The sequence below is a fragment of the Eretmochelys imbricata genome, chromosome 8 (assembly GCF_965152235.1).
Source record: "Eretmochelys imbricata isolate rEreImb1 chromosome 8, rEreImb1.hap1, whole genome shotgun sequence".
Classification (NCBI taxonomy): Eukaryota; Metazoa; Chordata; order Testudines; family Cheloniidae; genus Eretmochelys; species Eretmochelys imbricata.
This window is the reverse complement of record NC_135579.1, coordinates 52692937-52706458: the sequence shown is the minus strand read 5'-3', so window position 1 is coordinate 52706458 and position 13522 is coordinate 52692937. Positions and strand designations below refer to the sequence as shown.

The window sequence follows — 13522 nt, the reverse complement described above, 5'->3', positions numbered from 1 at the left end:
ATCTGGCCCTCCAGACATTTTAATCCGGCCCTCAAGCTCCAGCCGGGCAGTGGGGTCCAGGGCTTACCCCACTCCATCTGGGGAGTGGGGTCGGGGGCTTGCCTTGCTCCGCACGGCTCTGGGAAGCAGTGGCATGTCCCCTCTCTGGCTCCTACATGTAGGGGCAGCCAGGAGGCTCTGCACGCTGTCCCCACCCCAAGCGCTGCCCCCGCAGCTCCCATTGGCCAGGAACCACAGCCAATGGGAGCTGCAGGGGTGGCACCTGCAGATTGGGTGGCACACAGAGCTGCCTGGCTGTGCCTCCCCGTAGGAGCCAGAGGGGGACATGCCGCTGCTTCTGGGAGCTGCTTGAGGTAAGCGCCTCCCAGAGCCTGCACCCCTGACCCCCTCCTGGGCCCCAACCCCCAGCCCTGATCCCCCTCCCATCTTCCGAACCCCTCAGTCCCAGCCCGGAGAACCCTCCTGTATCCCAAACCCCTCATCCCCAGCCCCACTCCAGAGCCTGCACTCACAGTCGGAACCCTCACCCCCCACACCCAAACCCCCTGCCCCCACCCGGAGCCCCTCCTGCACCCTGAACTCTTTTCTAGACCCACCCTAGAGCCCACACCCCCCGCTGGAGCCCTCACCTCCTTTTGCACCCCAACCTCCAATTTCGTGAGCATTCATGGCCCGCTACATAATTTCCATACCCAGATGGGGCCCTTGGGCCAAAAAGTTTGCCCACCCCTGCCGCAGCTACTGCTCCCTACTGCAATTACATAATAGACAGCTGCCCTTCAGTGTATTGGAGTTGTTTCTACTTCTATCTCACTCCCAGACACTGCTGAGGACTGCATAGACTTCCAGCATTACCTACATATCCCTTGTGAGCAAAATCTTGCTCTTTCCACTTGGAAGAAATGCATTATGGGTAACCCTCCAAATCTTTCCCACAGTTCCATGGCCAGAAGCTGAATTCTATCCTCTTCCATTGCTAGAGCACCGCTCATCCCAATGCACTTTCAACACTCATGCACAGGACCTTTAGAGCCACCAGTGAAATTCACGGTACGGCATGGCAGCCGTTTACCAGTGCAGAGTAAGCACAGAAGCTTAGGACAGGAAGCAGAGCGGCATGCTTTACACAAGTCAAACCACTTCATTTATATAGGACCAGGAATGCGCAGGCCACTTCACAAGCAAATGCTGCGGGGGTATTTTAGGACTGGCTGAATGTAATGCTCACAGCTGGAATCCAGTCAGGAGACTGGGGCTCAAACCCCTTTTCTTACAAAAAGTATTCATGTGGGGAGCGGGGGAGTCAGGAACTCAGTTTTCCATCTCTCCCACCCCACTGCCCGTCTAGCTGTCCAGTGACCCAGCCACCATGCTGAGGCAGTGTTGAGATGCTCACCTAGGAACAGTGTCATCAACAACGCTTTCTGCAGCACCCAGCCTTTTCCTCGGAGGGCTCATCTCCAAGGACAGCCCAGGCCCACTTGGCTTGCCAGCCACAGTTTGAGGGTTGCAGGGAGTGAAACATGAAAGCATTGCAAAGAGGTGGATAATACCACATTGCACATGTGTGCACTTGGGGGCTGAGAGCTGAGCAATTCACGCTGAGCTCGGCATTCCCCCCACCCGCAAACTGGCATCCTCACTCTGGCCCCCAGCATCTTCTCTCTGGGCTGCAGTCATTGGGTGAGGATAGGGACCCCAGAACCAATATACAGCTCAACAGAGCTCACAGCTTCTCCCCCTCCCAAAAGAGAAGCCCCCTAGACTTTGCAGAGACAGGAATCCCACAGTAGTCATGGGTCAGCACAGTAAACTCACAAGTCTCATCTGTGGGCAAGGTGCCAGGGAGGGAGAACTGGGCCCTTTTGTTCCAGGGACCTTGCCTCCTCCACTCCAGGCACAACAAGGAGAACGCCCTCCTGGCCCTTCACAGTGGCAGGCTGAGCAGATGATCCTGGGAGACCGGAGGAGGAACACAGGGGAGAGCAGCTCCGGCCTGGTGCCAGGGGCAGAGCTGGGCAAGGATCCAATGTAGAGCTGTTAATCCCTCTTCCATAAACACTGTGGCTCAGAGGCTTCTCTGGCACCAGTTGTGAGCCCAGAACACTCTCTCACCCTCCCCACATGTTGGCACAGGCAGGTCCCTACTCCCCAATGCATAGCAATGCTGTCCTCACTCAGACAGGCCAGCTCCAGGGTCCATCTCACAGTCGGTAGTGCACAGCTGCTCCATCCATGCCTCTGGCTCCTCCTGACATCATGGCAAGTAGCCCCCGCGCGTTTGTTTGAACAGAGCATCTTGCTTAGGAAACTAGACCCTGCATTCACCTCTGCAGACCCCTGGGGATCCATTCTAAAATGATGCTTGACTAGAAAAAAATCCACCCTCCTGAAAACTCACAACTCAGCTCTTCTGAGCTGTGAGCAGCAGCCAGATACTTGCAGGCGCCTTCCAAGCATGTCTGCACGGGACAGCCCACCCCTCAGAGGGAAGCATATCTGACTGATACAGCAACTTCCTCCATTTGCTCTGGGGTCCGGTCCATGGAACATGCTCGAAAGGACGGGAACAGGAGCCAAGAGCTCGGAGGTGGTGGCCACAGCAGGGATGGAATACAGTGGCATCTATTAGCTATTCTTCTGGCCATTGCAACCAGGTGGCTACATCAGCTAGTGTGGTTGATATGCAGGAGCTCTGGCAGGGACAGAGGTGTTACTGCAGTGCAGGACAGGCAGCCATCAGCACAGGTCACACGGTACTATTACTTGTGCCAGCCACACAAGAGAACACTGTGCAACAGCACGGGGGGGGGGTTGGAGTCCAAGGGAAATACCAGCCCCAGCCCCACCCCACCCCCAATATACTCCAGCCCTCAAATCACTGCACAAGCGCCACTTGCAGCTCTTAATTTAAGAAGCAGTTCTCTGCATTTATTGTCGCAGCAACCCCTGCTGGCCATTTGAGGACAAATGCAGTGCTCCAAAAGGTGCCCGCTTCCAGCAAATGAGCACACTGGCAATGATGCTGCTATCTGTGCTTGAAGGAGCAGGGCAGGTGTCAAGGCTCATGCAGACAGTTCCACAGGGCAAGGAGGAGCCAGAACCAGGGTTTGGGGCAGGTTGCCCTTTAGTTGCACATCCAGGCAGTGCCGGGGTGCTGGGAACGTTCACATCCTTTACTCTAGTCTCTCTCTGCAGAATCCCCAAGATCCAAAACGCAACATCCCTTCCATACAGCACTGAATAGATCCCAGCCATTGAGAGCTTCCCTCCTGTCCCCAGTCTGCTTCTATTCAGCTCCTCTGTAGCCATGCTACAGCTGCTACACAAGGACTGTGTCGGGGCTCCCTAGAAACCATCCTGGCATGCACACACTGGCCGTTGAAGCTGGCCTCACAATCAAACTGAGGGGTGTTTGCCTCTCTCTTATTGTGTGCTGCCCTGGGGATGATCCATTTGAAAGCACAGGGCTTTCCTTCCAGGTGGGTTTCATGCTCCCCGCCAGTGGACATAAAAGGCTCAGCTCACATTAAGGCGGCAGATGGTTTAACACACATTTTGGGTGGAGAAAGCCAGGAAAAAGCAGCACTAGCAAGAGCCAGGCTAACGCAGACAAGCGCTGTGCAAGCTGCCCTTATCCTGCAACACCCCTGAGCTCTCAGACGTCTCTGCCAAGGCAGCTCAACTCTGACCTGCAACACCCCTGCTATTCCGGTTATTCCAGTGCCGGGCTCTCATCCCAGCTTTGCCAATGCACCTCAAACCTGACCTGCAGCACTTGCTCCTATTTCCCTGCTGGGATGCAGATCCGTCAGGGCTCCTATATTCTGACCAGGGCTTAGGGCAAGAGGCATGGAAAGACTTCCACGTGAGCAGGCAACGGCAGGGCTGTGGGGAGGAGACACGTAATGGGGACATGATGGAGGCATATTAAAGCATAACTGACACAGAGCAGGTAATCAGGGGGCCTGCTCATCTAACCCAAGAACCTGGGGACAATCAGTAACATTGAAAGGCAGCAAAACTAAAACTGATCAGAGGAAATCATGTTAAAAACACAATTAACCCGTGATCTCACTACCACAAGATCTCATTGAGGCTGAGAGTTTAGCAGGATTTAGAAAAGACCTGGACAAGCGGACAATATGGCTGAGAACATTCAGTTACATTAGACAGGAAAAATTAGAAGGGCTCTAAACTCTCAGGCCTCAGGACGTAAGTCAGACATTGCCTGGTAGACACTAGAAATTAAGTTCCCCTACAGGCAGGATATTCTGTAGTGTCCGTTAAGGGGATTCCTGCTGGCCACTGTCAGGGACAGGGTAGTGGGCTACTGGTCTGACAGCTTTATGTCTTTAATTCTCCTGAGGAAAAGTTTCCAACTGTAACCTGCTGCATGACAACTTTGTGACGTGGGGATTACAAGGAAGCAAAACTCTTCCCCACGTGGGACTTAAGGGGACATTTACCAAGGCACAAATGGGACGCAAGCACCCAACAGCCCTTTTGAAAATCTCCCCCTAAGCCAGATTGGAGCTCAGGGCTTCCCGGGTGCAGGGAAAGGGGAGTGTATGAATTGCACTGATCAGCTGAGAAAGGGATTTGGGTGGGAGAAACACAAAAGAGAAACAATTCTCCCCTTCCATCCAGGCAAGGTCTCTTCATACAAACTCTCCATCACGTTTTCATACGACAACCCAAGATGGATTTGGCAAGCCAGGCTCTTCCCCGCTCCAGGAGGTTTCACTTTAAAGATCAGCATTTGCCCAATTAGATTCATGGAGATTTTCCAAGTCTGATTTATGGGCTTCTGCAGCCATCAGCGAGCAGAGACAAAATTCTCTAGTGTCCTGGCCTCTCCTGCCAGAATTGAAAAGGGGGAGGAAAAATTGCAACGACAAGCAAATCCAGTGAGGGGCTGCAAGGGGCCAGAAGCTCCCTGCTTAGATTGTATCAGTGCACACCACCATTGAATGCTGCACTAAAGGCACGTTTGTACCTCTTCAGCCTTGGCGTGTGGGTGTGTGTACTTCCTTCAGCTGCATGAGCTGGGTTCTGTCAACACACGTCAGAGGGGAGGCAAACATGGGTTCATAGTGAAGACTCTTCTGTGATTACATCAGCAGGAGAGCTCTGCACAGAGTGTGTGTGTGACGCCCTGCTGGCACAGAGTCAAATACAGATTTTTGGGCCAATGGCCATGTGCCCACAGCACCCAGAGTCATCAATTCCAAGGCCAGGAGGAACCACTGTGATCATCTAGTCAGGCCTCCCGCATAACACAGGCCACCAGCACATGGCTCCTTTCCCCGCTGCCCACAGGACACCAGCCCCAGTTGACAGCCGTCATCACTAAGTGTGTTCCTCCAGACAGGGTTGAAGGGCTGTGAACTCACCCCAGAGAATTGCAATCAGCAGCATCCTCCTCCTCTCAGCTCCAGGCATCGGAAAAGCATGTGCAGCCTGGGCCGTGAGACCCTACTGCTTCCATCCCAGCTCACAGGATCTGGCCTTCCCATGTCTGTTTGTCCCCAGCCCTGGGCATGTCACTGTGCAGGAATCTTATCTGGAGCATACTATAGGGGGGTCCAGAAGGTACAGGCAATTACAGCAAAGGGTCCCTAAATGATGCTCTGAGGGGGATCAGTTACTGGAAATTCAATCCCTATGGTAAGGTCACTAGAGAGACATGGCTGGCTTACAGCATCAAGTCACAGGCTGGCCCACAGCATGTGGGACCCTGCTCTGTGTAAGCCCAGATCCCATGCAAGCTTGGCAGCGCATGGCCCACCCTACCTCTCCCTGGAGGCACATCTGGAGAGGAAAGCAATAAGTCAGTGTGCCTCTCCTCTTCTAGCAGCCAGGGACCTCACTGTCATTGTGGTTAAGGCATAGGAATGGGAACCCATGGATCAGAGGCCTGGCCCTAGGTAGCTGTGCCAGTGGCTAGGCGATCCTGAGCACCACGTAGCCTCTGACAGGTTATCCCTTCTGAGAGCCGGGAATAATGCTTCCCTCCTGTGGACAAGGAGGGCTGGAAGCTGAATCCCTAACTGCTGAGGAAGCACTTTGAGATCCCCAGATAGGAGGAAGCAGAGGGAGTGAAAGGCCATTTGATCCTAAAGCTGGTCCTGGCCACCCCATTATCATAGAATCATAGAATATCAGGGTTGGAAAGGACCTCAGGAGGTCATCTAGTCCAACCCCCTGCTCAAAGCAGGACCAATCCCCAATTTTTGCCCCAGATCCCTAAATGGCCCCCTCAAGGATTGAACTCACAACCCTGGGTTTAGCAGGCCAACACTCAAACCATTGAGCTATCCCTCCCCACTTATGGCAAGCTCTCCCCAGAACCTTCAGGACAATGCACACGGGAAGTGTTGAAGAGGCCTTCAGGGGGATGACAAGGATCTCGAAGATCCCTCCTGGCCTCCCACTAAGTCACACAGTCACATCAGCGCTGTTCCACCAGCGTCTAGAATCAGGGTACAACACCAGAAAACACCTGTGAGCATGAACCAACACTCTTGTCATCCAGTTACACAAACCTGAGGCTGTAATCTCATCACCAAGGCTGCATAGTCTAGTACATAGGTAAGGGAGTTCTACTCACAGCTCTGCCACTGATTCATTGAGTATCCTTGGGAAGACCCTTAGCCACTTTCCCTCAGTTCCTTGATCTGTGCAATGGGGATAATTATAGTTACTTACCTACCCCACAGCAGCTGCAAAGATTCAGTGCTGGGAAAGCCCTTGGAAGGCACAAATGTAAATCCTCCTCCTATCTCGCATACTAAGCATGGCCATGCCAAGCAGATACTGAGACCTCTAGGGAAACAAATGCGCTGTAGGAAGTGATGTGAGTGGCTTCCCCATTGGCACGTTTCCTTTTGAGTCGGTCCTGAGCCATTGATACCCCAGCATACTGCTAGGCTGCACAATGCTAATGCCTCTCGGGTGAGACACAAAATGGGTTGTCTGAGCTCATGGTACTTTGGGGAAGAATAGGGGTGTTTCTTACACTGGAATTTGGCCAGAGTATCTACAATTCCCTCTGCACATTTCAAACATCCACAATATTCTTCACTTCCTTCCCACAACTGCCATTCAGTGCCACTGCAAATTTCTGAACAGCTGTCACACTCTGCCTGCAGGGCGGCTGCTGCACTTCAGTGGCTAGTGGAGTGATTCACATGCCTCTAATTGGGCAATCAATTACATTTATAAACACACCTTGGGATCCCTCAGGATGAAAAGTGCTCAGACCCCATCTCCCTGGGCTGCAGGCCCCAAACATCAGAGAAGGGACCAACTGGGCAACTACTATGCATCCGATGAAGCGAGCTGTAGCTCACAAAAGCTTATGCTCAAAAAAATTTGTTAGTCTCTAAGGTGCCACAAGTCCTCCTTTTCTTTTTACTAAGCACCAATTCATCAACTACTCATTGATGGAGCCACCTGTGGCAACAGGAGTTGTCCCAGCCCATGCTCAGGCACAACTCAGCCTTTGATCTACAGAGACTCTATCTGTGACCTTCAAACACACACACCCATTGCCCAGGGCAAAAAGCCAGTGGGGAAAAAACCTCCAATTCTCCCCCGCTCCCTCCAGTAGCTCCCAGACCCAGTCTGTATTAGGGCCTCAGCTGATCAGATCAACACTTGCTGGCCTCCTCCACAGCCAGCTAGAGAGTGCCTGAGCCCCGGGGCAGATGAGAAAGGAGCCACAGCGTTAGAGTTAACCCAAAGTCACAATACCAGAAGGAAAGCCTCCCTGGGAAGTGATGTAGCTACAACGCAGAAGCGAAGCGAAGCAGGAAGAGGCTTCGTTTGTATGTGGTTTTTTACAGCAACTTTAGGGAAGTTGCTCAACTAACTGCTCAGCAACGGGCACTAAAGCTACAGCGCAGAGTGCAGCTGGGACCGGTCAGCCACGCACAAGAAACGGACGCTGCAGGGGAAGGCCAGGCGGCCTCCTTTCCGCACTCTGCAAGTGACCCGGAGCAGGGATGCTACAGCCAAGGGTCTGGGAGAGGCTCCGACAGCGGGGGAGGGGGAAGGGACGAGACACACACACACACGGAATTAAGAGGGGAATGGAGTGTGGGCGAATGAAGATGCCAGGGGGGCAGGGAGAAGGCACAGCGATAGCCAGAAAGGGGGCTGAGGGTGCAGAGAAGAGAAGCGAGGACTCCGGAGAGCCGGGGCAGGGACCGAAAAGGTGGGTGGCAGAAAGGCCACGGGGCGGCCCCAGGACAGTGTGGGCCCTTTCTATGGGGAGGGGCCCAGGGCTGGCCCGTGGCAGGTGGCCAAGTGCCCACGTTAGGGGGGCCGGGCAAGGGCTAGGGCCGGGGGGAGCGGGGCTGCGGTGGCCCGGCCACTCACCCTGGATGTCGGCGGCCAGCGCCCGCCAGGTGGGGGCGAAGTGGACGCAGTGGCCGCACCAGGAGGCGTAGAACTCCACCAGCCAGGCGCTGCTGGAGTTGAGGACTCTGCGCTCCAGCGTGTCCACCTGCAGCAGCACCAGCGCGTCGCCGGGCGAGTAGAGGCCGCCGGGCTGCGCCCCGGCCAGGGCGGCCGCCAGCAGCGGCAGCAGCAGCAGCAGCGCGGACGGGGGGCAGCGTCGCCCCGCCATCTTCCGCCGGGAGCCCGCCGCACAGTGGCTGCTGGCCGGGCCGCAGGGGAAGAACTTTGCGGCCGTAGCTGCCGCTGCCTGTCCCTGGCCGGCGGGGGCGGAGCTGCAGGCGGGCCCCTCCCGTCCCCGCCCCTTTGTTGCGGCGGCGCGCGCACTCAGGGCACTCAGGGCGCGCGCGCTCAGCCTCGGGGGCGCTCAGCTCAGCTCCCCTCCCGTCCAGCCCCCGCTCCAGAGCTAGGGGGTCCAAGGCTGGCTGGGCGGCAGCAGGGGTGGGGACCCGGGCAGGGCTGCCTTCAGGCATGGGGACGCCCGGTACCTGGAGAGCCCCTTCCCCCAGCCGTGGTGGTTACCCCGGCTCTGCTGAGCCGGGAGGTAGGTGGCGCCTGGGAGCAGGGTGCCACCCCCCACAAAGCGAGGGCTTTAAAGCAGCAGCGCCCCTGTAAAACTTTCCCTGGGCCTGCAACAAAATGTTACCCACGCAAGAACGACCCTGTTTCCTACTGGCATAGGGAGCCTCTCCCCTTTTACACTGTGCCCTGGTGCCTCTTAAGTGATTAAGATGGCCCTGGACAAAGAAGCCCCCCTCGCCCCTCCCCGTGGGCGGGTCTGAGACTCTTGGGCAGGGGCAGGTAGATTGGCACTAGCTCCCAGCCAAGGGTCATGGGTTGGGTTACGTTTCCCTTTTTGGGGCAGCCTGAGCAAAGGAAGGGGGTAGTCCCCACTCCCCACAGTGCAGCAAGGGAGACCTCCTTCCACCTCAAAGAAATGACCAGCACAGCTGCCTCTCCCTGTCCTAGGACATTAGGGAGATGTGTTTCAGGCCATTGAAATGCATTGGACATAGGCCCCAGCAGTGAAAGGCATCTCTGTGCATTAGAGGGGGCATATGATCCCATACTCATCACACTGTTTAACTACATAGCAGCTGCCAGAGGCCCTTGTTCTACACCCACAGATTTTAATACAGATGTGAAGGTGGTTGCTCACATGCAATGCTAACATACAGTATAAATACTTTGATCTATACCTGCCAGGTGCCAGCCATGCCCCGCAACATGTGACAAAGACGCATCATTTTAATTATCTGCCAGAACACAAAACAGCAGCCAAAACACACCTGTTGAAAGATCAGGAGAAGCCACCAAAATCATATGCACTAAAAAAAACCATGAGATCGATATTTAAAAAAAACAACAAAAAAGCTTGCCTTGAGGCTTGGCTCAGGTTGCACCTTTTCAAGCATTTCTTTGTAACCATGACACCAGAAACATACTGTAAAGAAAAGAAACTGGAAATTCTTACGCAAGTCTTTGTCCCCAGAAGTTGGGCTTTAAGAAAAACATCAGACAGCTTGAGACCCATGATAAAATCACAATGGGGGATTCATTCGTTTAGTGTAAATAACTCTAAGCTCAGGTGCACGAAAGGAAGGACGGTCCAGCAGTTAGGGCACTCACCTAGGACTGGGGAGACCTCCCTGTCAAATCCTGCTCTGCCACGAGCTTCTTGTCTGACCTTGGGTAAATTACTTAGTCTCTTGTACAATTGGGAGAAACAGCTCTGTCCTGCCTCACAGGGGTGTTGTGAGGATAAATACATTAAAGACTGTGAGATGCTCAGTTGTTACAGTGATGGGAGCCAATAATATTCAGCAATCAAAATGAGAGACCGCCACCACTGTGGCAGATAGGAAACTTTGGGACAAATGTGTGACATCTCTTGAAATGAGGGGAATTTGAGAGACGTGCCTAGATAGAAGGGAATTTTACCTTGGAAACCCAGAAGTAAAACTGATTTTAAACACTAACCATATTACACAGAGCCCTGCCATGAGCTGGTAACACACACACACGAAAGAAGAGAATTCAATTTGGTTTTTTTTTAAAGACAAGATTAGATAGGACTTACCTAGTTATTCTAGGACAGTATTTTTGTTCAGGCCTTTTTAACTGTTTAAGAAAAGCCATGAAATGGAAACAGTCAAAGTCAGAAGTCACAGGCATTTTTCTGTATCCTATTATTTATTTTCCAATTTTGCTGCAAATTACTAAAACTGTATTTGGGCTGTAATCAATGTGCCCTCTAGTTTTTGACAGGCCGTGTGCGCAAAAAAATTTCTTCTGTGCAAATTGTGCTTCTGTGCAAATTTTTGTGCGCGTAGTGTTTTGCCGTGTGCACAGGGTTTAGGATCTGTGTGCAGCGCACACGTGCACAGCTTTGAGCGCACAGTGGCTGCAATATGGAAATTGATCTGAACATAGATATCACACAAGAGCCAGCCAACCGTTTCAAACTAATTCCACACTCCATGTTTATTCTTTCACTTGTTGGAGAAAAATTCTCTGCGGGTGTCACCTGCAATGGAACTGGGCCAGTTTACATCACCAGCAAATTTGTCTTGCAAATATCTGACTGACGGTTCCTTGCTCTGTTCCGTTGTGCGAGCATAACGTTGCTGGCCTTTTTCACTCTTTACATTAGACTCCCATGCAGCCCAGCTTTACCTTGGCAAAACACTAACTCCTCAGTGAAATCATTTAACATTACTATCACATCCATCCATCCACCCATCCACATGCAAAAATTAATGGATAAATAAAAAAAATACATGGAAAAAATCACAGAAATCAGGGCTCTAATGACAAATGGAATTGAGTAGTTACACTTTTGAATTCAGAACCACCCTTAACCTCCATGCTCCATCACCCACAAGAAAGCCTGGCCTTAGTCTCTGAAACCTGCTTATTTACATGCATTTATATAAACCAATAGCCCCTCCTTTTCTGAAGCTCATTTGTCCCTCTCCTCCCCCATCTTTACAGTGGTGTGCATCGGGAAACAATTCAACAACTAAATACGTAGTATTTATTGTTCTCTGTGTTAATCTTATTTTATATGGACAAATATGGGAGGAACACTTAACAGAAGCATCAGGAGAGCACGTCTGTGGTTAGTCACCACGTGATCTTAACGCGCTCATTCTTATCCTTGTTTCAGAGTAACAGCTGTGTTAGTCTGTCTTTGCAAAAAGAAAAGGAGTACTTATGGCACTTATGGCTGTAGCTCACGAAAGCTCATGCTCAAATAAATTGGTTAGTCTCTAAGGTGCCACAAGTACTCCTTTTCTTTATTCTTATCCTGCTTTCCCTCAAACCCTCCCTATTCCTGGTCACCCACTCCCCCATTGCAACACTATAACAGATGTTGCAAGCACTCTGGGGCAGGAATGGAGTCAGCCTCCTCCATTAGAGAAGCACATTTCAGGGCGCTATAAAGTCACACACAATAATACATAAAAGCAGATACGAAATTAACACCTTGGCTTTTTGACAGTCTGTGTTTCAGATCCACTGGTCTCCCAGGAATCGTCCTCGTTAATGGCACTCCCCTTTATTTATGGCTTTGTTTATTGGTCCATCTCAGAAAGCTCATCTTCCCAGAGCTACACCTAGATATTTAATGCAACTTGCTCTGCTAGAAGAACAGGATTCTGAGAGGCCATTAGCATTCCAGCACTTGACAAGAGACCCAGCCAGCTCTTGCAAGGAGCATTTGTACATGATATGACTACTCTGCTTTCCTGAGCAAACCATCTTCATGCAAGAGGGATGTTTTTACAGTGTCTAACCCAGCCCCAATCCTGACCTGTGCCCTTAGGGGGTATGATAATAATCAATATTACAAATACAAAATTACAAACCTTCCATCTAAATGAAATACTGAGGAACTTCAGTGACTATCTCACTGTTCAATGCTTTAGTTCCCAGGGAGGTTAGTGGGAAAGACAGTGGGCACTTTGGTTGCCAGGGGTAATACTAGAAATGGGTTTCGTGTGAAAATTCCAGGGCATTTATGAGACAGTGCTTTCAATGCACAGGGATTAGCATAGAGATCCTAATGCATTCTAGCAGTTTTGGGTGCATTTCACTGTGGAGTGGGATTAGCATGTAGCTTTCCCTACTCTTTGGTAGCTGTGGTTACCTCTCTTGGGGCTTTCTAAACATTACTGCCCTCTAGTGTCTATGGATGGATTTCCAGATGGGTATATCATTTATTTTATCAGTGGCAAAGAGTCCTGTGGCACCTTATAGACTAACAGACGTATTGGAGCAGAAGCTTTTGTATTTTATGGCAGTCCTAGTGACTATCAGACTCCCAGTGTACCAAGTGCAGGGCTAATACAGATAAAGAGACAGTCCCTGCCCCAGTTGAGTGCTCAGAGGGGTGGGGCAGATTAGAGTACCCAGAGAGACTTGCTCAAGTCCCTGTGTCCCCAGCCCAGAACTCACCCCCCCATTGCAGATATAATTTGTGGTTACCTTTTCCTCACTGCTAAAGCCATCAACGGCCCTCGCCTATATTACAAAAATAACCTAATTGAACCATAGTGGTTGTGGCGATGGGTGTTTATTGCTTCTCTAATGCCATAAGAATGATTCAACATTTCAAGGAAGCCTCAGCTTTTTTACAAGACAGTCTTATTATGCTCCTCACCGTGCTTACTCATTCTTCAAGACAGGACATTCCAGTCCCACCGTACGAAGTGGAAGGTGACTCAGGTTCACTCAGCCCTGTCAGGCTTGGAATAATTTGGTTTGATTGGTTAAGCTCTCCTCCACTCTAGCAGTGGCAACAGATGGGTCCATCTCACTTGGCATTATGAAAACACAAGAACTGCATCTTTGCTCGCAAGGCATTGACAGATACTTTGCAATGCCCCATCTTTTCTAAGGGGTGAGTTAGAAGACTGAGTCCTGACTTGGGGCTTCCACTTTTCTGCCATAGAAATGACAGCCTGGGCTGTTGCTTTACTATATTGATTCTTTCCCCAGGGCACATCTGCTTATGTCATTTTAAAGAGACAGCAACTTGATTTCATTAAGTTAC

The 13522-nt window shown here is 51.6% G+C and overlaps 1 protein-coding gene across 1 annotated transcript in view; it reads right to left on the bottom strand.

The window, feature by feature from the left end:
• Positions 1-8664, bottom strand: part of QSOX1 (quiescin sulfhydryl oxidase 1) — a 39669-nt gene extending 31005 nt beyond the window's left edge. The window contains exon 1 of the mRNA XM_077825345.1: positions 8386-8664. Within this exon, the coding sequence (XP_077681471.1) occupies positions 8386-8635 (250 nt within the window). The 5' untranslated portion in view covers positions 8636-8664. The remainder of the gene's footprint in view (positions 1-8385) is intronic.
• Between the last annotated feature and the right edge of the window lie 4858 nt (positions 8665-13522).